The sequence below is a fragment of the Panthera leo genome, chromosome A1 (assembly GCF_018350215.1).
Source record: "Panthera leo isolate Ple1 chromosome A1, P.leo_Ple1_pat1.1, whole genome shotgun sequence".
NCBI classification, from domain to species: domain Eukaryota; kingdom Metazoa; phylum Chordata; class Mammalia; order Carnivora; family Felidae; genus Panthera; species Panthera leo.
Window position 1 is genome coordinate 35626301 of NC_056679.1, and position 25415 is coordinate 35651715.

Here is a 25415-nt window from a genome sequence, read left to right on the forward strand (position 1 = left end):
CCTTGTCTCTGACTCTGCCTTATACATATTCCCCCTGCTATTTCTCTTTTTTTTAAAAAAAAAAAAAAAACGTTTATTTATTTTGAGAGGGAGCAAGCAAGGAAGCATGAGCAGGGGAGGGGCAAAGAGAGAGCGAGGGAGTGAATCCCAAGTAGGCTCTGTGCTGTCAGAAACTGTGGAGCTCAATCTCACAAACTTAAAATCATGATCTGGGCTGACATCAAGAGTCAGATGCTTAACCAACTGAGCCACCCAGGTGTTCCCTCCCCTGCTGTCTCTTGATTAGTCAATTTTTGACTATAGTTACTGATTTCCTATTGTGACAGACCAAAGCTTAACTTCCTCACAAGTTGTCTCAAAAGGGCTGCTCTCAACATGGCTTCCCCCAGAACTGAGAGAGGGAAGCAAAACAGAGCACTTTAAGATGGAAGCCATGGGTCTTTCATAACCAAATCTCAGATGTGACATACCATCAGTTCTCCTGTATTCAGTAGGTTACTAACCCTGGAAAATGTGTATGAGAGTGTTGTGCGTTGCATAAGGATATGAACCCCAGGAGGCAATAATCATTTGGGTCATCTAGGGAGTCTGGCTACCATAGCGTTTATATTGTTAGACTGTAAAATTGCACACAAGGCTATGTCAAATTCAAGTAGTGTACTATGATTATATATCCTTCCCCCTGCCCCACCCGTTAAAATTGCCTGTACTTTTTTTCTTAGCACCTACCACTTGTCCCATACTTGTCTCCAGAGCTTTTTAACACAATTATATCTAATTGTATAAATGTATACAATTATACAAATACAATTATATACACTAATACCGTTGCACACATAGCCAAACAGATCAGATTATCTGTAAATCCTACAATTTACTCCTGAGCTTCACCAGAACTGTTTATGCTTTTCCAAATATGTACTACTTTCTTTCTGCTAGCATGTTTTTCATATTGAAAGATACTTTTAAGTTTTTTTTACATACATCTTTTATATTTCAATGAAGAAAAAAAGAGGATGATATATATATATATATATATATATATATATATATATATTATTATGGTGTTATATTAAATATGGTGTTATTCCCTACATTTTCTCTGTTTACTAAGAGTCCTTTGGGTTTGTTTTTTCCTTCTTTTTTCATGTTGAATGATTTCCTCAAATGTCAGCTGATGAATTCTTGGCTCAAATTAGTGTTTAAGAACAAAAATTTTGAGTGCGTTTATTAACTAGTGAGCTTCTCCATGGGATGTTCTTGCAGTAATCAAGCATTTTTTGAGAGAAGGGAGCCCAAATGCTAATACCTGAAGGACTTTTCTCTGGACTGTTCATTATCTCCAGATGAATAATCTGACACATACTTGGAGTATAAGCTTGGCTCCTATGTAGTAAAGACTAAGTGGTAGGAAGGGGCCAGAAGAGGATTTTGCCATTCGTTTCTCCCGAAGATCTTCCCCAGTGTTCATACAATCCCTATTTTCAGTGGAGTACCTCAACTGGCTTGTATTCTAATTCTAGAGCATCTAGCAGCATACTTTTTTTTTCAAACAGCATACTTCTCATCTCCTGGAGGGATGTAGGAAAGGGTGAGAGGTAAGTACAGCACAGTGGTGACAAGTCTGGATTTGGAGCTACTGTGCCTCAGCGGAGGTTGAAATGCTCCTTCACGATGCCTGAATTTTCAGCTCTATGCCTTATTCTTCCCATCAGTGGTTCCTGAACCACTCGTGTGGAACCATGAGGACTCATTAGGGTCACCTGTTGTGAGCTGAATTGTGTCATCCTAAATTTATGTTGGGAGTCCTAATACCTGGTACCTGTGAATGTGACCTTATTTGGAAATTGAGTCTTTGCAGATGTAATCAAGTTAAGATGAGCTCAAACTTGATTAGTGTGGCTCTCACCAAATGACGAATGTCTTCATAAGAAGGCCACGTGAAGAAGGCAACAGGGAGAAGGCCATGCGAAGATGGAGACAGAGATTCAAGTGACTCAGCTGTAAGTCAAGGAACACCAAGGCATGTCAGCCACCACCAGAAGCATGGAAGGAGAAAGAAGACAGATTCTCCCTCAGAACCTCTACAAAGAACCAACCTTTGACAGCACCTTCAGACTGAGTCTCCAGAATTGTGACAGAATAATTTCCTATTGCTTTAAGGTCCCGACTTTATGGTAGTTTGTCATGGCGGTCTTAGAAATGACAACACCTGGATTCCAGTTTTTTCTTCCTGCACCTTTTTCTTCTCTATTCTGTCTTTATATGTTGTTTCCAGTTAAAGATGCCTTTATTTCAGAGGAGTTGAGATTGGCTTTTACTACTCCTTCCCTCAGTGTCTTTGCAGTGAATCCCAAGGAGAAAAGGAGGTTAAAACATCTTTTCTATTTTAAAATTAAAGGTTCCTAGCCCTTTCATTTTTCTTCTTTTTCTCTTTCTAAACTAGTTCATACCAATTAATGCACTTTAAGTGCAATATAGGAACTATTCACAGAAAGAAAGTTAATTTCAATCTAATTAGTATACCCATTCTGCTTACTGCTGTCATTTGGCTTAAGAATTTATAATAACTTTCTAGTGACAAATGCACCACAGAAGGTAGGTGGAGAAGGGGAAAGAATGAGGAGGAACAAACGTATTGAATTTATTAAATGTCTACTCGATTCTAAGCACTGTGGTACTTTCACACACTTTTATTCAATCTTCCCGGTAGTCTATGAAACATGCCATTTCTGTTTTACCACCGAGGAAGAGGAAATTCAAAGGTTAAATAATCTGCTATAGTCACCCTGTTAGCAAGTCAAACCAAGAAGTCGGTCTCTAAATCCCAAGCCTGACCCCACGCTGTCTTTCAAGGTCAGACCGGCTAGATCATTTAAGGCTTCTATAAACAGAATTCAAAAATCTGACTGGTTTTATTCTTTCACAAATGGTCAGTGAATAAGAACCACTGCTCTTTTTGTAGGTAACTACTATGTGCCTGGCAGGCACTTTGCAAAACATTCATTTTTAACACTGACAACAGTCTTGAAAAGTGGTTTCTGGATCCGGCCACTCCAGACTGACCTTTAATGAGGACAAATATAAAAACAAATCTATGGGACCTTAGCAATAATAAGGTTAGAACCAAGAGCTCTTTTCATAGGAAAGGATCTGAGACATGTAATACAGTTGACACATGCCAGGAAGGAGACCCGCCACACGAGGGTCCCCACTATTCCTGTTAGACGACTTTTTCATACGTGACACAGCACCCCAACGATGCTGGAGCACACATCATGTTCCAACACCGTTTCTGCGGCTTTCCTAAATAATTTCCATCCCATTTGAAAGTAGGAAATATCTTATCCTCTACAAAATGGGATGACTCCTCTTGAAGGGTGCTCTGAAGCCCTCTCAGCCTGCCTTCTGCCACACTGAGCACCAGGGTTACATTTGGAGATGAGCTTTTAGAACCTTTAGGTTATAGGGAAACTGTCCTTTGTCCCATGGCCTGGGAAGCACCTTGGCCACCTTTCTTCCCCCTCAGACTTTATAGACTGGTATCATTGCACAAGTCATAGTCTCCCTTTTCAGATGCAAATACTATCTCGTTTCCCCAAGCAGTTACCTTTCACAGTCCATGCAAGGACATTTGCCGTGGGTCCTTTAGCACCCTTGCCTCTCTTTCTACCCAGAGACTCGCTTTCTGTTGGAGACCCTATATCTTAGTTCTCAGAGAAAACAGATGTCATCAGGTAAGACCTCCAGATTCCTCCTTACTCAGTATTTGTATCCACTTCTCTCTGTACATCCTTCCTTTCTACTGTCCAGGTACTCCACAGCTGTTTTCTCCATGCCATCCCCCAGAGGCCTCATTCTAACTACTACCCCACTAAATAGTCATCCCTCCCCTCCAGAGCTCCTTCCCTTCACAATACAAAGACCATAATAAAGTCAACGACACACAAAAGGCAAAGAAACATAACCTACTAACACCAGGACTCATTCTAGTTCCAGCTGTTCCTAGCTATGCCTCTTCTTTTTCCTCTTTCATATCCAGTTTTTTATTTTTATTACTTTTAATGTTTATTTTTGAGAGAGCGAGCGCACAAGCAAGGGAGGGGCAGAGAGAGGGAGACACAGAACTCGAAGCAGGCTCCAAGCTGTCAGCACAGAGCCCAACACAGCGCTTGAACTCAGGAACCAGGAGATCATGACCTGAGCCGAAGTTGGACACTTAACTGACTGAGTCATGCAGGCGCCCCTATAGCCAGGCTTTTAGAAAGAACAGCCTCCACTCCTCCAGCCAATGCCATCTGGCTTCAGTTTCTTCTATTCTTTAGAAACTGCTCTTCCTGAGGTGGTTAACAGCACCTGTGTCCTCAGGCCAGGCCATGTTCAGCTGCTCCCCCATCGTTTCCTTACCTGGCCTTTCTGAAGCCTGGGGCTTGGTTCAAGCCCTTCCCAAGCTCCTCTTTCCCTTGCCTGCTTCATCCAAGTTGTGAAGCTCAGATGAGCCCTGCAAACTATCCTTCCCAGGAAAATTGATGACTGTCCCAGGCACAAATGATACCTTTCTCCTCCCTGTATCCTGGGGGAAGCTTCCCAGTCGTACCATTTCACTCAGTCTTAACTGTTTATCCTAAACAATTTCTTTGTCATTAAAACTGTAGATCTGCCAACCACTTGACATGTTTTTCACATTTGTGATTATGTCAATGCAACTTTAGTTCTCAAATGACAAAATTACAGTAAAAGTGGTTTCCTTTCAAGGATATACATGGAAAAATATAACGTGTAAATAGAGAAAAATTGTCGCAAGTCAGTAATCAAACAACAAAATCAATTATCTTTTAATTTTTTTTGGGGGGGGGGGTTGTGGGCAGAAATTTGATTAAATCAAGAGATCCTCTCACTGGAAAAGAAAATATGCCCAAACACAAAATCTGAAACAAAAGGACAGAGTTCAAGGAGCTTCTAAAGTCTGTCCACTGGCTCCTTCTACACTCAGATTCTAAACCTTCATCATGAGAAAAGGGAGAAATTTAGAGTGGGCCAGAAATTTTGAAAGATCATGTAATTATAGTCCACCATGGAACACAAACAGAACAAAAGACATTAATCATAACAACTATTTCAGGGAAGTCAAGGACATTACTTTCCTTAAGCAGTAGACCTTTATCCCTTCTCACTCAATTTAGTTCCAGACTTCAGCACACATTTGTGAATGCTCATTAAATGAAAGGCATTTGCTATTTCTTGCATAAATGTCCTTTTAAAGCAACTTGAAGTCCTCACGGCTTGAGAATTTTTTAACCTGTTCGTGCTTAAGAGTGTATACGATAATGACTAAGCCAGAAGGTTGTCCCTGCCTTGACTATAAATTAGAAAGGCCATTCTCTTCTGCCCACCGGGCATGCTTATCTAGTAGGAGCCCTGCTGAGTCCATTCTTCCTTTTGCTTGAGTACATCGTAAATAGGAGAGACTGATATTTGAATAAAATGTGAAATCACCCAAATTGTTTTACACTCCTGGCCTAGAAAAATCTCCTTAAAAAATATTTAAGTCTTTTTTGACAGTTCCAGGTAGCATTTGATTCTGCTGGAAAGCTCCAGTGTAAGGGTGTCAAAAACAATTAGTATTTTATAATAGCTCCCTTTCTTTCTTAGGTAGTTAGTAGGGCACAAGTTCATCGGAAAAAGAACAAAAAATATTCTCAAGACAATGAGCCAATGACATTTAGCCAAATCATATAATTTTACTTTATTATTCTCTAGGCTCTTTCTACTTTAAATTCAGATACAGTTTAAAGAAATAAAAGTGTTGGTTGTCAACATTCACTTTGATAGATAAGGTCTTCTAGACAAGGAGTGGTTTGGTGTTGTCTTCACTGTTTTCAAACAAGCCTTAAGGCAGCTAGTGTTCGGTAGATACTACTGAAAACCTTACTAACTCCATAATTCTGCCTCAAGACAAATTCTTGCTGTTTGGGGAAAGGTAGGTCAAGAAATAAAGAGAACGCAGGACTGAGTAGATTAGGGAGGGGGAGTGGTTATGTGTGAAGTTTTGATACATCAACCACAAAGCCTGTCTTGTGTGTGTCCCTTATTGTGTGGAGAAATATGCTAATTCAAAGATATCTAACTAGCTTCACTTTTAATTCTGACTTCAAATCTTAGAGTAGCAGAGCAGCTGTGCCTGGCGGCAATACAATCTTATTTCTATAAAAATCTTTCAAAGCTCCATATATAAGTGGAAGAGTAAAAATAGATAATCAAATCCAAATTAAGGCTATTAAGAATTGATTTAGTGTAAAGATAATATAGCAAGATTTTGTTTAGGTTATGGATGTTCACTAAAAATGTGTAATACTTGTTTGCCTAAAATTTTGATTATGTTTTATCTTATTTTGTCACAGTTAAATAGTTTTATCATTAGGGGTTTTAATTGCATATAGTTTATAGAATTCTTTCTGATTACTCTATATCCATTTAACTGAGGCAAAAAAATCCCACTGTACTAAAGAGAACCTTCTAATGAAGATGCAATCAAATTGCAGGCAGATGTACCACAAGGTGTGGCTTAATAGTTCACATTTGTGAATCCTTTGTTACGAATGTCTTACAGAGTCTACACAGCGTGCAGAGGCCAAGTCCTGGAAGAGGGTAGGAAGCAATGCATCCTGAAAAATACTAGGCACACAGTGGTAGATCATGGAGTTGTAGCAACAAACAAGCAACAAAAGGAGAAAGAAAATGAGGAAATCAACTCTTTGCAAGTCTTCTTTCAACCTCCATAATGTTGGCTCCGCTATCGTGCAGTCTCCGAGACTTCTTCATCTTTCTTCTGTCTCATGCTCACTTCGTTACCCACCTGTGTCCATTCCTGAGGTGTAGCACTCGACTTGCCATTCTCTAGATTCAAAGATTTTTCCTTTAGATAACTCAGTAACTGACACAGTGTTAGCAATTCTCTGTGAGGGTCTCTTAACCCACAGCTCTAGACCTGGCTTCTTCCCTCAAACCTTGGTAAGTTCTTTAATTCTCTCCCCATCCCCTCGTAGCCAATCCGTGTTGGCATCAAGATGGCTGTGAAATACTTCTGATTCTTTTCTCTCTCCTACATTTCTCACTTCAGTTCCAGAAAAATTGCTCGGACCTGTCATTTTCCTGCCCCCAAACCTCAACAGTCCAAATTCTTGATCTGGCATCAGACTCTCCATATACTTCTTTCCTATCTGGTCCTATATTTTCAACCAGATGGTTTGATTCACGAGCACCCAAATATGGTATAATCTTTATAAAAATGCACTAATAAATACTTTGAGTATCTTGACTGAAAAGGAAGTCTTACTATTTTCCACAGACCAAAGAAAATCTTCAGATTTGGAATGCACTGCATTCAGTAAAGAAATGAGATAATGCCCTGTACTCATTAGCAGATGCTTTCCTTTGTTTTATTTACTGTTGTTAAACTCTGCTTGATTAAGCAAGGGAAAGAAATCTAATTAATAAGCAACCCTCCACTTCTAAGGAGTGAATAATCCAATCAAGATTGAACTGCATCCTCCCTATTTGATGTAACACCTTTTGAAGCCTAGACCACTGATGATCAAATATCTCCTGATGACAGATAACATTTTAGGGAGGAGATGAGAGGGGGTTAACAGTGTTCACAGCTGGAGCTTTAGCAATTAGCATATTAAGTCCCACTTATTTGGGTGACATCCAATGACCTGATTCTGCTCAATATAGTACATTAATTGTTCCATTCAAACCTAAACATAAACATGTCTGTTCATTCAACACACTCTTACTAAACACCCATGTGTTAGGCACCAATGCAGCTAAGTGCTGAGGTTATAGCAGTAAACAAGTCAGATAGCATTGATCGCCTTGTCCCCACCCTGACGGGACTCACACATAGAGTGGCACACACTGAATAAGAATATTTTACAGGAAATGACTACTGCAAAATGGGAAAGCCACGGTGTTATTAGAGCATACAGTTTTACAGAGTTCAGGCTGGGGTTCATGAAGAGCCTCCTGAGAAAGTCCACAAATGTTGCTCTTTCTTGGCTCACCCTTGACCTCCGGCTTTTGGTCTCATTTCTACTCATCTCTCAAAACTCTGTCTGGATTTCAGGTCCTTCTAGAAGTCAAGTCTGGACTGTCCTCATAAGGTCTGGATCGGTCTTCCACACTTGTAGATATTCCCAAAACATTATGTATTACTTCTATCCTGGCATTAACCAAATGTATAGGAATTGCTACTCATCTGTCCCAAATGCATGATGAACTCTTAGAAAGTTATCTCTATATTGTAAGTGCCTAGCAAATGCTTAAGTTTTGCTAAATTGGGGCACCTGGGTGGCTCAGTTGGTTAAGTGTCCGACTTCAGGTCATGATCTCACAGTTCATGAGTTCGAGCCCCATGTTGTTGGGCTCTGTGCTGACAGCTCAGAACCTGGAGCCTGCTTCGGATTCTGTGACTCCTTCTCTCTCTGCCCCTCACCGGCTCACACTCTGTCTCCCTCTCTCTCTCAAAAATAAATAAACATAAGAAAATTTTTTTAAAAAACAAGTTTTGCTAAATTAATGAAGGAATAAAGGTTTCGTGAGGAAAAATTTTGGACATTTAGTTTCTGCTGAGGCTTTCACAGGCAACACAAAAGGTAAAAGAAGTTATGGTTTTAACCAAAGTATTTTTGGTAGCAATTTGGAGCACAGCACAAGGACTGGATCATTCATACTTGAGGTCATCTTCTGCCAAAATATACACTGGAACATTTTAGCTGCAAGGTCCCAGAGGATATTTTACCAGGATCTTCTAATTCTGAATTATAAGATGCCTGATGTCTGTATCTACATCTGTATGTGTATGCATAATCTAAAGCTCTATACAATCTGAATTTATACTCTATACAATCTAAATGTTCCATGATCTTTCTAACAGAGTATAAGGTGGCTACAATTAATACAGATGTTTTGATACAGACTTTATCAAAAGACAAAGTGGTCATAATTCCAGAAGATGAGTCCTATCTAGAGGTTAAATCTGGGAACAAAAGACAAGATACACTGGAGGTTAAGACATATCTGAGAGGGTGAATCTCAATAGGTCAACCTTATGTCAAGAAGAGAAAAAAAATGTACACACATGGCTCATCAGCTCAAGGGGGTGAAGGGGAACAGATCCTGATTCAAGCAATTGTACTCAGGAGGGCAACATGGCAGAGAGATTAAGAAGTTAGAATCAAAAGTCAGACAGGTTCAGGTTCAAAACTTGGCACAGGACCATAAACAAACTTCTAGACCTATTTAATCTTTAGTCACTTTCAACAATGAAAGGGAGATAAAAATATTGACTATCCGATAGGATTATTGCCAAGATTGAATAGGATGATACATATAAAAATTCTGCAATAGTGCTTGGTATTTAGCAAGCCAAATAACTCAGCAGACATTAACTTATTATTATTAATACCTTTACAGATATTATTTTACTAAGGATATAAGCCAAGTTTAAAATAATTGTATAAAATCTTAGAAATCTTTAAAAATAGGTTATGAGATAATATGAATTACTATATATGCATGTAGAAAATATCAGACATTAGTTTTAAGTACATATGAAAGCAGATTAAAAAGTAAAATAGGTTTGAGTTACATTTCATTCACATAGTTCAGTTGTAGTGTTAGCATTTTCAAAACAAAAAGGAATGCTTAAATAGCAAGATTACAAAATACTCTGAAATATCATCTTTTTCTAAAAATAATCATGATCCTTGCTGCAATCATGATACTTTCCTTAAAAAAATCTACACTTTTCAACATGCAGTCAAGTAAATCTAACTTCTTTATACACAGAGTTCTTAAAGAGTAACTGGTCATTTGAATTTTTCCCCATGGGGTTAGAAATATGAAGGGAAAACACAACAGAAATATTGATAGAAAATAAGTTTTAAAAAGACTTTAATCCACTGCATTTATATTAGAAGAGACTTCGACCTCTGTGATACATCGATTTCCACTGGTTTGCTATATAATCTATTCGCTTAATTATCACAATAGTCTTAGAACTTCAGATAGCACATGTCAACTTGAATAAAGATAGAAATGCAAGGTTCAACTGCTTTTATGCAATGCACCAAAATACCACAATTTGTAAGTAATTATAGATGAGCCTTTATAGACTGGACACTTTACTGACATTATAGTAAGAAAAGGACTAGGTTCCCCAGGCCAATGCATAAAATTATCTTGAATAATATTCCTCTACATAATACCTAAAGTACTTATTTTAAATTAAGCATAGCATAGGTATATGTATGCCATTATATTCATGCCATGGTCATTGTGTTGGCTGTGGGTCTTTGATGATTCACAATACGGGCTGCATTGTTTATTTTATGCATTTTATTACTAATAAAAAGTAATCCAATGTAGCCATATGTAACCAAAAAAGAAATGTGATGGGAATCACAGTTGCATTTTGGTCATATTTATGTCACTAACTAGCTCTGTACTCCTGGGAAGTTTTCAGCTTCTCTCAGTTTCCACTTATTCATCTACAAAACAAAATAGTCTCTAGCGTCCCAGGATAGCTCTATTCTCCAGAATTTTTGCCATTATTTACCATGTCACAATGACTCCAAATCATAAACCCAAATTTAGGAATTACTTAATTACCTACAGTGAATATCTCTGACATACTACTACAATTCCTTTTTCTACTGTTAGTGTAGGGAAAGGGCAAACGGTAACAAACACATACGGTTGAAAAGACTCAGAAGACCTATTTAAAAATTTGCTGTAGATTTTACCTTTCCTCTCATTTATTAAACATCTACTGTATACATTTTACCTTGAGCAGTAAGCATCTATCCATCTATTAAGATTAATTACCCACATTCTCGTCTTTTTCTTTTTTACTTCACAAATTTTTTTAGGCTACCCTAGAAATTTGACACAGATTTCTATACTCCGTCACACATTCACATTTCCAGAAATTAACTCATCTGCACCCAAAACAACCCTCAGTGCAAATCTGTCAAGTATTTTTTCCATTTATAAAGCTGGCATACTTTGGTGACAATCTCACTCTGTATAAATGACAATGGTAGTCGATGAACTTGTTTATGACTATGGAAGGTAAGCAGAACCCTGCAATATGGGACAGTGAGAGAAAGGGAACCAACATAAATAAAACCGAGTCAACATAAACTGGCACCTTGAAGAGAAGAAGAGGGCTCCATGCAGGTGGTGTGCAGAGGTTGGTCAGGGACTTTTGAATGCAGTCAATCTCAGCTAAGTATCAGAGACTAAGTTAACCCACCTTTTTGGTGATTCTGGTACATCCTTCCACAATAATAACACATGAGGCTCATCTGTGTTAATGATTTTGTCAAAATGCTAGTCACAGTATTTCAGACTTTACTGGCAAATATGGTAGAGTAAAATAGGTAACAGATTCAATATTTCAAATTGTATCCTGATATAAAGTAAATCCTATGTAAAATATTACTTTGAGAGCATACTGCTTTTGAAAGGATACATTGGACAACACTGATCAAAAATGTGTGACATAATCTCAGATAATAATTTTAAAAATTCATCTGAGATCTGAAAGAACTCTGCATACTACCTCAAGGCAATGATGTAAGCATGAAATGTGAATATACAATCTCACAGCAAATAAGTACAGCTACACATTTCTCCTATTATAGCTGTATCTAAACGTGAGAACTTCCCAGCAGCCTATTAAAATAATAGATCAATAGGATAAAAGTAGATAAGAAGAATGTGCAATTTATGAATGCAGTTTATTACCATGGTTACAAACTTTCAGAACAGGCCGCTGAGACATGGGACTGAAACTTCGCCGAATATCTGTTAAAAAAAGAGAGAGAGAAAGAGAGAGAAAGAAAATTAATATAGAGGTCTGTTCATCTCAGAAAGTGTTACAGTATTAGACTGTTTTCAAAGGTGAAATAGGCCGGGACCCAAAGCAATGCTTCAATACCCTGAAATACTTGAAGCAATGATGTTATGACTTTTACTTCCCATTTAATTATGCTACTGTAAACTCCACTGGGATAAGGTGCATATGGTTCTTTAGATGAGACTTGTCACACTAATCAAGATTTTCTAGGTTCAGTGCTTTGATTTGTTAATGTGCCACTGACATCGGCCAACTGGAATGCTTCTCTCTCTGACATTTGTCACTGCAAGGGAAGGATTAAGCAAACTCATGGAACTTCTGAAGAGTTGTTGCCCACAGCACTACATGCTTGACACATGACTTGAAAAGAATTAAAAGGAAGGAAAAAAAGGTTGTTCTTTGTGATAGTTCCCTAGAAAGTAACATGAAACAAGTATAATGTTCACCTTTTGGCTTTGGTGTCCTTTTTCTTCGGTCGCGGAAGGCAGCCCCCGACTGCAAAGCCTCCAGCAGACTATCCATCACTCCTGTCTCATCACCCTCTGTGAAAAGAGATGCAGGGAATTCTATCAGCCCTCGGGGTTACCATAGCAATGTCAAAGCATACACAGAAGCTGGTGATGGTGATGGTAGGGGGAAGAAAGATCAGATGCCAGGACTAAACCAGCAATTTTAAGATAAGATAGGACTTTAACTCTCTCGTAAATCAAATATCTTTTAATGAAATCTGTCTCATTAGTGTCTGCGTTACTGTCCACTAAAGAGGACCGGGTTCCATTGATTCACTTCAGAGGACTGCTTTTATAGTCTGGCGGCACAATAACTTTAAATAGAATGCGGTTCTAGTCATATCTGTGTCGCGGGTTATCATAAATCACATTTCCCTTGTAGAAATGGGTTATTTTCAAAGCACCAGCTTCTATTCTAAAACCGGCCAGGTGTAGGAGAATGTTCTTGTTGTTGTTGTTATTGAGAACTCTGCTGCCTAAACTCATTGCACAAAATTATATTTCCAGGTTAACTATTGTGAACATGCTCCCAACTGAGTTTTCATATCAGAAGATAATCGCCCCCTGACTTAGGTGACACGGAATAATCACTACAAACTTTTACAGAATGTATGAAAAGTTTGTCTTCTGTAATGAAAAATAACAGAAGAGGCTCTCAAATACCTAAAATATTTTCATCCCATTATGATTAGTTTAAATTGATATTCTGTATATATTTACCGAAAGATGTGGTTATAGAGTCAATTCTCTCTGCAAAGAACAGATTATTTTGTAATATTTACAGCTATTTATAGCTGTCAAAGCTAAATATTATTGAAAAGCAGTGGGAAAAAGAAAAGCTTCAAAGAAACTGCTGGCCCAATCCCAAATTCAAGGAAACGCCCAAGACTTTTTGGTCCCTCGGAAAGAGGTTACTCGTAGGCATTCTCTATGAAATTGTGTGACTGGTATACGTTACATGGAAAGTAACAGAAAACTATTTTCCTCTCATTTTTTAAAATTTCTTTTTATTGAGACACAATCCCTTCATTTGGAACAGATGACAAATGAATGCAGGAGAGTACAGATAGCAAACATTTACAGTTTATAAACAGATATATAAATATAAATATGCCCTGGCCCCTTTCCATCTGGTTCTATCTCATATTTTTAGAAAAGTACTAAATTTTGTAGGTGTAATTTTAAAAAAAGGTGGGTGATAAGTAGAGTATTTGGAGGTTAATTTTCATATAAATTTAATTCTGAGGTGGCTTGATGGCTATTTTAATTAAAATGCATCACAAATTTCAGTTACTTTAATTAGTAATTAGCGATCTTCGAGAATTTACACTCAAACTTAAAAAAAAAAAAAAACCTGCAAGGAATGTCAGGTATATAAGGTTGTGGATACATTTTGTTAGTAAAAGGTAACATTTTAAAAACCTAAAAGTTTAAGAAAGCAAGCATGAGATTAATGGCATACACTTTAAGGGGGGGAAAAAGAGAATTACAAAAAAATTTGAACTTTCCTTAGTAAGTTTACTGTTGGTAATGGTAATGACATAGTGATTCTGAAACTATTATGTTTATATCATAAGACTGAGGAGATAGGTATACTCACCGTGGGAAACGATACACAAGTATGGGATAGGTGAGGAAGAACCACAAAGTGTTGGAATGCTAGTACAACTATCACAGAAGCTCAGGGTTTTTAAAAAACACGTTTCCTAGCTTTCCAAAATAACCCAGAAGTAATGACACTGTGATAGCAAAGAGCATGTCTGGTCTCCAGATCTTGATTTCTGAATACCATTCTTAATGGGAACCAGAATACATAGAGAAATGACTGATTCTGGTGCCGAGACCAAGAAAGTGTGAACAAGGAAGGCATTGATGCACCAGAAGATAATCGAGTGCTCAAGGACAGACAGGGATGTGTCAAAAGGGCAGAGGAGAGCCAGACTGAAAGACAGCCTTGGCCAAATTTTGGATGACACGAGTACTAAATGAGTAATAATGGAGATGGATTATTACACATTGGGGGAAAAAAAACAATTATGCATCCATATTGATACTAAAAAATTAGAAATAAATATAGGGGGAGAGAAAGCTCCTCTTTACAAAAGAATGTCAACCACTAGGTGTCAAAGATACAGGGGAAATAGAAAATTCACTATTTTATAACTCACATAACAAGAACTGAATGAGGCAGATATCATCAATGGATGCAGAAACCATTGTGTACAAGGCTGCAAAGGAACAGGAGTTGGAGAAATCTGGCAGATATCACCTTACCCAAATACTCAAATCTGACATCAAACTTGGTAACGACTCCTTTCTCAAGTGATGCACTAAGACAGATACAACCTGTGTGGTACTTTGTAGAAAAAATATTTATCCTGAATCTAAATGTAAGGAAACAATCACAGAAATACAAAGTTGGGAACATTATGTGAAATGACTGGCCTGGGTTCTTAATAACTACCAATTATGAAAAAGGAGAAGGAGAGAGGGAGGAAAGGAAAGAAATTAGGGAGCTGTTCTAGATTAAAGGAGATTAAAGAGATATGACAACCAAATGCAATACACAATCTTTGATTAGCTCTTAGAGTATTAAAAAAAGTTATGATTTTATTGAGATAACTGGGGAAATTTTAAAATGGACTAGATGTTAAAGAATTATAGCATACTAATGTTAAATTACCTGAATAAGATAATTACATTATCATTAGGTAGGTTAATCCATTTGTTCTGAGCAGATAGATACCGACACATTTAGGCTCACAGAACAACTTACACCCCCACGTTTCCATGTTTTCTATTTCATGTCCTTGAACATGCTGTTCTCGTTACATAGAACATCCTTCCCTTTCCTTCACCAACCTAACTTCTTCTCCTTTAAGACAGAGAACCAAGAACCCTTCCCTGATCTATGTGGGCTGAACTGGGTGCCCCTCTGTGTCCTAATGACATGGGGTACTGACAGCAATAAATCCTTTACAATATAATTTACTTGACAGTTTTTACCACTAGACTGAGTTCACTGAGGACAGAGATTATGGCTTTTTCAGAAAAATCCCAGTATTGCACAGAAAATGTTCCTTAATATATGCTGACCATATTAACAAGTGAAGCACTAATAGGGCCAAATGGAAGGAAAAAATCACGCAGGAAAATAAAGGTCTCATGTGGAAAGGGGGCCAGGGAAGTGGTGGGAGTACATTCCTACCACCATTGTAAACAATGCAGCACTGTTTCTTCCTCTTCCCTTGTCTCCTACATCCATTCAGTTGCCAAACAGAATGGCAGTTGCCAAACACGCCTAAATATCTCAAGGATTGATCAACTGTTTCCTTTTCTGACTAAACTTTAAGTTCAGTGTCCATAATTGAATTAAATTTTTTTAATGTTTATTTATTTTTGAGAGACAGAGAGTGAACAGGGGGAGGGCAGAGAGAGGGAGACACAGAATCCGAAGCAGGTTCCAGACTCAGCTGTCAGCACAGAGACTGATGCGGGGCTTGAATTCAACAAGCTGTGAGATCATGACCTGAGCCGGAGTCGGATGCTTAACCGACTGAACCACCCAGGCGCCCCAGAACTGAATTATTTTTCACCCAAAATAGTGCATGAGTTGCCAGGAGTCACAATGTGTCTAGTTAATCCCAAATTCAAATTTATCCCATATAGCACCAGTAAGCTCTGAAGCAGAACTAGGATCTTCAATCCCCTAGTCACAAATTTTCAGTATCTCTCACTTCCCACAATATAAAGTACCAACTCTTTCACTTGTCCCAACACTTGATTCCAATTGCTTTTTCAATCTTATGTCCTCCAACTTCATGACCTGCTCTTTAGCTAAAGGCAACTTTGAAGCTGTGGTTCTTTACAAACCTCTCTCCCATCCTTCACTCTCCACATGGAAGTTCTGTGCTTTAGTCTCCCAGAGCCGATGGCATTTCTTGGCCTTCACTCCCACAGCGTAATGGAAAGAATATAATACGGAAGTAAGGAGACACGCATTCTAGTCTGAGGTCTCAACATACTACCTGTGAGACACTGGACTAGTTATAAAATCATTCCTGACAAGTGTAATAGAAAGAATACCTTTCTAGGGTTAATGAATCAAATGAGATAATACAAAATAAAGCACTTGATAAATTGCTAAGTGATATAAAAATGTAGGGGAATAAATTCATAAATGAACTCCATAGCACACTACAGCAAGTTTATGCAATATTTGATTGTGTTTCAGGCACTGTTTTAGATACATTATAAATTAAATAACTTTTATAGTGTATTTTACTATGTTCTTGAATATCATAATTTCTAAGGGAAACTGATCAGAAGTACCTATGAGAAGTAGGCCCTGGAATGGGAAAAGATATTTGCAAATGACATATCAGATAAAGGGTTAGTATCCAAAATCTATAATGAACTTATCAATCTCAACACCCAAAAAACAGATAATCCAGTGAAGAAATGGGCAGAAGACATAAATAGACACTTTTCCAAAGAAGACATCCAGATGGCCAACAGACACATGAAAAATGCTCAACATCACTCATCATCAGGGAAATACAAATCAAAACCACATTGAGATACCACCTCATACCGGTCAGAGTGGCTAAAATTAACAACTCAGGAAACAACAGGATGTGGAGAAACAGGAACCCTCTTGCACTGTTGGTGGGAATGCAAACTGGTGCAGCCGTTCTGGAAAACAGTGTGGAGGTTCCTCAAAAAGTTAAAAATAGAACTACCCTATGACCCAGTAATAGCTCTGCTAGGAATTTACCCAAGGGATATAAGAGTGCTGATGCATAGGGGCACATGTACCCCAATGTTTATAGCAGCACTTTCAACAATAGCCAAATTATGGAGAAAGCCTAAATGTCCATCAGCTGATGAATGGATAAAGAAGATGTGGTTTATATATACAATGGAATACTACTTGGCAATGAGAAGGAATGAAATCCTGCCATTTGCAGCAATGTGGAAGGTATTATGCTAAGTGAAATAAGTTAGAGAAAGACAGAATATCATATACGTTTTCACTCATATGTGGAACTTGAGAAACTTAGCAGAATACCATGGGGGAGGGGAAGGGGGAAAAATAGTTACAATAAAGAGAGGGAGGGAGGCAAACCATAAGAGACTCTTAAATACAGAAAACAAACTGAGGGTTGATGGGGGGGAGGGGAAAATGGATGATGGGCATTGAGGAGGGCACTCATTGGGATGAGCACTGGGTGCTGTTGTATGGAAGCAATGAATCACGGGAATCTACCCCTAAATCCAAGAGCACACTGTAGACACTGTAAGTTGGCCAACTTGACAATAAATTATATTAAAAAAATAAAAAACAAAAAACAAAACAAAAAAGATACTGTTAATCACAAATAAATTAAAAAAAAAATTTTTTAACGTTTATTTATTTTTGAGACAGAGAGAGATAGAGCATGAACGGGGGAGGGTCAGAGAGAGAGGGAGACACAGAATCTGAAACAGGCTCCGGGCTCTGAGCTGTCAGCACAGAGCCCGACGCGGGGCTCAAACCCACGAACTGTGAGATCGTGACCTGAGCTGAAGTCGGACGCTTAGCCGACTGAGCCACCCAGGCGCCCCACAAATAACATTTTTAAAACGTGCATTTAGAATATTCATTCAACATATGCTTACTGAGGGCCTACTGTGTGTCAGGATATTATTAGGCACTAAAAATAGCTAGGCCCCAAGAATTAACAAGACATGTCTTCTGATCACAAGAAGCAGAACAGTGTGATAGTAAGGGAGGGATCTGGACGAACTACTGGAGATGTAAGGTTTCCTAGTGAATTACGAGCTGACACATAAGCAGGAGTTAGTCATGGCAAAACGAGAGATGGAATAGCATACCTGGCAGAAGGGATAGCAGGTGCAAAGGCAAAAGATATGAATAAAAACAAAAGTGAGCTATAGTAAAGTATTGAGATGATTTATATTTACATGATTCTAATACAAACCTAATAACTCAGGTTTACATAACTCTAATACATTATTCCTCTGCAAAGAGAAACAAACATTAGCTATTCTTTAATTGTAGACTAGAATTCAATTTCCCTAACTACAAGTCAGTTCATATTCAAAATATTTATAGCCTGTTTCCTGCTGTGAACTCTTTTAAATAAATAGACTAACTGTGAGAGCCAAAGCTTTGCTACGTCTGAATAACAGATCACCTTGTTTAATTAGTAAGTGGTATTTTAAAAAATCGTACAGTGTCAAGGTAAATGGAGAAGGGAGAGCTAAGGATGAGTTACCTCTGAGGCAGAATCAATAGGATGTGCAGACAAGGAGAGGGGAAGCAGCTAAGGAGTCACACAGTCTGAGGTCTCTGGGGCCTATGACTAGAGGAGTAGAAAATATGGAAATATTTTCAAATAATATTGAGTTTGGTGGAGAACACATGTTGAACATAATGAGTTTCCTTTTGGACGTGTGAGTACAAGGTGCTAGCAGGGACCTGCTGATAACTTCTGAAAGTAAGTTGGAAATTCTGGCCTCAAATTCAGACAAAAATTTCAGTACTATTTCCGGAAATCATTTCTGTATTACAAAAGACACTTGCTCAGCACTCTCAGCCAGACTCTGGGAAAGGTCCCGAAATACCAGGGGTGACTTTATCCTTGCCTCACAGATGCTAGTGGTCCTCGGGAAGTGCATAGGACTGAGTCGGGAGAGGCGGCATCTTGAGAACCAGTGACATTTTATAAAGAGGAGAAAAGAGAAAAGGCAGGGACCTGGTAAAGTTTGTTCTGCCCTTTATTTCACTTTTCCCAAACCAAGGCAGAACACTGAAAGTACAGATAACAACAGATGCAGAGAAAAACCTGAAAGGTTCCAGAACATTAAAAACAAACCATATAGGCTGCATACAAAGTATAAAATCAGAATAGAACTGGATTTCTCAATAGCAACACTGAGTTCCAGAAGACAAGATACAGATTTCAAATTCTGAAAGAGAAAGTATTTCCAGTGAAGAAATGGTTACATGGCCTAGAAGTGGAGGATAGAAAATGAACACGCAAGTTTCTGACCACTCGCTCGTAAAAAAAAACTACTGAAAGGCGTGCCTCTGCAAAAAAGGGAAGAAAGTAAGATAAAACAAAAAACAAACAAACAAACATGGGATCTAGGAAAGGGGAGGGGACAGAACAGCAAAGTGGGAAAAAAAATTTCTCAAGATGGTACTTGTGTCCCCGGCTCAGAGCAGCCGCCAATTCAGATCACATGGGAGAAAAAGGCAATGGAGGAGAGAACTGTAGCCAAGGAACTAAAAGCAAATCTGCTGTGTTGAACCATTTGCAAAAATGACTGCTGCTGATTAAACAGACGTGTCTGAGAGTCTGGATAAAACAGTGACAGATATACCCAAGTACTAAGCAAATTAAGAAAAAAAAAAAGTATAAATCTAGAAATAACACTGTTGCCCAACGGGAAACAATCATGGAATACTAACTAGAGGAATAAGGAGTATTTCCACAGTTGCGCCATTATAAACACTGGTTATTCTTTGACTCTCAGGTATGATACAGTTGTAATGTGAGGACGTCAGGGGTAGAGGAAAAGGGTACAAGGTCGGCAGAAAGCAAAAGGAAACTAAATCGTCACTGATCAGGAACTCAGTAATGCCTAAAACAAATTAGCAATAGTCTAAGCATATCATCTAGAAATAGAGAAGAGGTAAATAAATACCAGGAAAAAAAAAAAATCCTAAGAATTAAAAGTGGTTACCTCTGAGAAGTGGAAGGCAGTAGAGAAGAGGGAAAATACGCTATAAGCTTAACATATTTCATTTAGGAATTTGCAGACATTATGCTGATATATATAAAGTAACGCCAGCAACAAAAGATTTCATGACAGGAAAAGATGACCAGGGAGGTGGAGATGAAGGAAGTTGATTTTTGGCCTAACTGTGCTTTCCTCTGAGAAGGGGAGGAGGAGAGGTAACAAATGGAATAACACAACATCATGAGCACCGTGATGGAGATCTGCAGCCCAGGAGGGACACCTGGTGTGGGGCGCAGGAAGAAAGAACAGCAGTCAGAGAAGGCCCCCCGGATACCCAAGACTTAAAGAGTTTTAGGTCTGCCATGGCTTTCTGAAGGCGAAGACCTTGCTCGAGCTCAAAGAACAGGCAGAGGTTCTGGAGGGTCCAGAAACACTTGGCGGGCTCAGATGTCCATGGGAGTGGAGAGCAGGGTCCCCGAGGGGCAGTACTGAGAGGTGCTGAGGGCACAGGGAGGGGACAGCTCCCCACGCACTGAAATAGGCCCAGGAATTTGGGGTTTGCCTTTAAAGGAGCCATCAATTTATTTTAACCTAGGACCTAACATGGTCAAATTCCTATTTTAGGAAGATCACTATGAGGAGGGATAACACGGAAGGCAAGGTTTGAGGATTTCAGTCTAGGCAAACGTGATCACAGGGCCCAAGGAAGGAATGGAAGTGTTGAAAATGCAAAAGAGAAAGGAAGAACAGAACAATCTTGGTCAGCCTGGATGGAAGTATTAAAAAATAAAGTTGAAAAAAAAAATAAAGTTGAGGTTAATTTCCAGGTATCTAGCTTGGCTAGCTAACTAGCTAGCTATGGGTTGATAATATTCCCCAAGTAATGACTCATGCTTGTCTGGTGGTAGAATGGGGCTGAGCCTAGAGAGGCATTCATTTTTGGATATGTTGAGGTGTTCATGAGATGTCCAACTGCAAGTGGTTCAAGGTGTTCAGGAGGCTGATGGTGCCTTAGGTTTAACACTAGAGGGAGAACTGGTTACCCTAATGGTTTTAACTTAGAAACACAGTGGTTGTACTTGAAGCTATAGGAAAGAGCATAGTGAAAAGGTAGAGAACACAAGTTTTGAAATCAAACAACTTGGATTGAAACACTGGCTTTCCAATTAGCCATCTGTGTGACTCTGGGCAAATTACTTAACTACACTAACCCTCATTTTTTTTCTCTTAACTTTCGTGTGGAAATAATAATAGTACCTGCTTCACAAAGGTTATTGGAGGATTAAAAGAGATACATCATGTCCAGGCACAAAAGAGAGTGCCTGGCACAGAGTAAGGGCTTAATATCAGTTGATCTGTGGTGTGCTAGTTGTTGAAATGGCAGAGTGCGTGATCTCTTAGGAAGAGAGCGTGCAGTGACATGAGCTCTGAGGATAAGCCACAAGGCAAACTAATGTGTAAAGGGAATGTAGGAAGAAATGAGCTTTCACAGCCTGTGACCGTTTCCCATTGTGTTTACTTTGCATGCACTTTGAGAGCTCCCGTTTTTACCCCATTGTCCCCTACACACTTTCTGTAACTCACCACATTTTATAGGGCTTCAGCAGCAGGAAGAGATAGAACGGAACTGGGAGCGGGGCTACGGAAGAAAAAGCTCTCTCCAAAGAATTGTTAAAAAGTGTGCCGCTGATGCACAAAATTCATAGGCTCATAGTTTAACCCAACTCCTTCTAAAAGAAACAGTGACAGTTGCCCTTACAAAATTCCATGAATTATTTTTCTATGCTGCTGGTTATAGACCTTCTGGGAACCAGATTGTATCTGCTTTACTTGGTAACCCAGTTCAGTCTTTAACCTAGAACAAAGCTCAAAATATGACTTAAACCAGACAGCAAAAAGACAGGAATAACTTAAAGTCTTTGAACTTGTCTTAATCTAGTTGTGAAAGTGAAAATTTGAGTCAAGGGAGTTAGAAAGCCAATTTTCATTGGGATTTAACTGATAAAATGATAATTAGAGCAGTTCTCTTTTATACTGTAGTTAAGTGGCTCAACCATAAGTAGAATTTTATATTAAAAAAACCCAAGATTTTAGGGATGCCTGGGTGGCTCAGTCATTGAGCATCCAACTCTTAGTTTTGGCTCAGGTCAAGATCTCACAGTTCGTGGGATCGAGCCCCCCATTGGTCTGTGTGCTGACAGCACAGAGCCTGCTTGGGATTCTCTCTCCACACCTCTCTCTCTGCCCCTTCCCTGCTCCTCTCCCTCTCAAAATAAATAAATAAACATTAAAAAAAACCCTCAATATTTTAATATATTTTTTCTCCACTATTCTTCATTATTTGCACAATTTGAATTCAACACATTTCCTGTTATAACTTAGAAGGAAAAAAATTAAAATCTTTTATAAAGGGAGCCTGGGTGGCTCCGTCAGTTGAGCATCCGACCGGTTCAGGTCATCATCTCGCGGCTTGTGAGTTCGAGCCTTGCATCAGGCTCTGTGCTGATAGGTCAGAGCCTGGAGCCTGCTTCAGATTCTGTGTCTTCCTCTCTCTCTGCCTCTCCCCTACTTGTGCTCTGTCTGTCTCTCTCTCAAAAGCAAATAAACATTAAAAAACAAAATAAAATAAATCTTTTATAAAGAAGTTTTTACTGTTTTCAGTTTTGTTGTTTTTTTTTTTTTTCTTTTAAAATAGAACGGTTAAGAACAAAATCAAGGACTCAAAGTGCTGGGCTTGAATCATGGCTCTTACTCTTACCAGCTGTGTGCCCCTTAAGGATCATCTTGTGCTTTCCCATCTCTTCATTTAGGAGGAGGAGAAGAGCATCTACCTCAAAAGGTTGTTTTAAGGATTAAGTGAGCTAACACATGTGAAAAGCTTAGAATCGTGTCTCATACATGGTAAGGCCTCAATAGATATTAACTGCCATTTTTAATATTATGATGACTATTCTTACCAATATGGTACACATTGCTGACTGGCCACTGCAAGATATCCATTCCCTACCCTCTCCTTGTTTGCTTCCACTATGGAGGCTGGAAAAGTTAAAACCTTATTTTCTGAGGCCCCCTACTAGCAAAGCTAAGGGTGGCCATGTAATGCATTTTTTTTTTTAATTTTTTTTAACGTTTATTTATTTTTGAGACAGAGAAAGACAGAGCATGAATGGGGGAGGGTCAGAGAGAGGGAGACACAGAATCCGAAACAGGCTCCAGGCTCTGAGCTGTCAGCACAGGGCCCGACGCGGGGCTCGAACCCACGGACTGTGAGATCATGACCTGAGCTGAAGTCGGCCGCTCAACCGACTGAGCCACCCAGGCGCCCCAATGCATTTCTGACCAATGAAATTTAAGTGGACATCTGCTAGAGTGCTTCTAGGAAGAAAAAAGAGGCATATGTTGATAACCTCTCTACTTCTGCTTCCTATCTTGAATATCTACTGGAGCTATGACATAGCTCTGTCTGAAATCACATGTTACTACTTATTTCTTGCTATCTTGAATATGCTTGGTCCTGTTGCAGCCACCTTGTGTCATCTTGTAACTCTTGAGCACATACCATGGGGCCATTTTTACAGTTGCTCTGGATAAAACATAGGCTATCTTTTCAAAGCTTCAGTAAAAACATATTTTACAGGTACATTTAAACAAATAAACCATGTTTATTATACTATTTATTATATTGTATGCAAATTAGAATCTAATTTTACATTTTATACTAAATAAAGTTAAAGAAGTATTTGCAAAATAAAGTATTTTTCTCATATGAACTCTCTGGTCTTCAAAAAAAAAATATCCAGGGGTGCCTGGGTGGCTCTGTCGGTTAAGCATTCAACTTCAGCTAAGGTCATTTTCTCACGGTTTGTGGGTTCAAGCCTCATGTCGGGCTCTGTACTGAAAGTTTGGAGCCTGGACACTGCTTCAGATTCTGTTCTCTCTTTCTCTGCTCCTCCCCCACTTGTACCCCCCACCTCAAATAAATAAATAAACATTTAAAAAATACATCCATTATTGGATGTCATAAATAAAGCATGATTCTATTTTAATTATGTAAACCAGGCAAAAAAGGTAATGTAAATATACTGTAACAAATCATATTGCATTGTCATTCATTTTTAATTTCCCAATTTCTTACAATTTACGTTGTAAAAAAAAATGATTCCATCATCACAGTCATTTAATTAAACTCATGAAGAGAACCAATGTATCTTCTTCTGAAATCTTTTTTAGAGTTCTTTCATTTTTAAAACTAATGTAAACAAGTGGCAAAACTCCAGGAGAATAAATAAGTTACTTGTGTGCTCATTTAATTCTCTTTTCAAATAAAAAGGGCAGAACCAGGCACCTGGGTGGCTCAGCTGGTTGAGCATCTGACTCTGGATTTTGCTCAGGTCCTGATCTCATAGTTCTGTGAATTGAGCCCATGCAGCAGAGCATGCTGGACTCTCCCTCTTTCTCTGCCCCTCCCCCACTCTCACTTTCTCTGTCTCCTTCAAAATAAATAAATAAACTTAAAAAAGGGGCACAATCATTTTCAGAATGTCAACATACTTAAGGCACAAGATTTAAAAGTGACCATATATAATCAATAAATGAGTTTGTTATTACAAAATAATACAGCAGGTGGGCTGTATGAAATAGACATCCCACATTTAAAAAACAAAAAAACAAAAAAAACTTCAGTAAGAGACACCTGGGTAGTTCAGTCAGTTAATCGTCCTACTTTGGCTCAGGTCATTATCTCACGGTTCATGGGTTAGAGCCCTGTGTTGGGCTCTGTGCTGCCAGCTCAGAGCCTGGAGCCTGCTTTGGATTCTGTGCCTCCCCTGCTTGTGCTCTTTCTCTCAAAAATAAATAAATGTTAAAAACAAAAGAAAGCAAAAACTTCAGTAAGAGTTTCCCAAAGTGTGCACCACAGAATGCTAGTTCTGTGAGAAGCAGTATGTGTGTGTGTTGTGGGGGAAGGGAGGGTAGTTCTGTGGTCAAATAAGCTTGGAAAACAATGTGTAGTATATACTGCTCTTGGAAATTCATATAAAAAACACTTAAAAATTTAATTCATGATTTATGATAAATGTGGCATTTCAAATCAGTACAGATAATGTTCAACAACTACTATGGTGACATTATTTTATTTGGATTCCACTCTGTTACTTACACCAACATAAATTCCAAGTAGATGAAACATTTCAACATTAAAAAATTAAACTGCAAAAGTATAGCAGACA

The 25415-nt window shown here is 38.6% G+C and overlaps 1 protein-coding gene across 1 annotated transcript in view; it reads right to left on the reverse strand.

Annotated features, from left to right (window-relative positions):
• The window catches only part of DIAPH3 (diaphanous related formin 3), a 504750-nt gene that overhangs the window by 122076 nt on the left and 357259 nt on the right, over positions 1-25415 (reverse strand). Inside the window, exons 26-27 of the mRNA XM_042927440.1 lie at positions 12373-12468; positions 11815-11874 (exon numbers count right to left, since the gene is read on the reverse strand). Coding sequence (XP_042783374.1) covers positions 11815-11874; positions 12373-12468 — 156 coding nt within the window. The remainder of the gene's footprint in view (positions 1-11814; positions 11875-12372; positions 12469-25415) is intronic.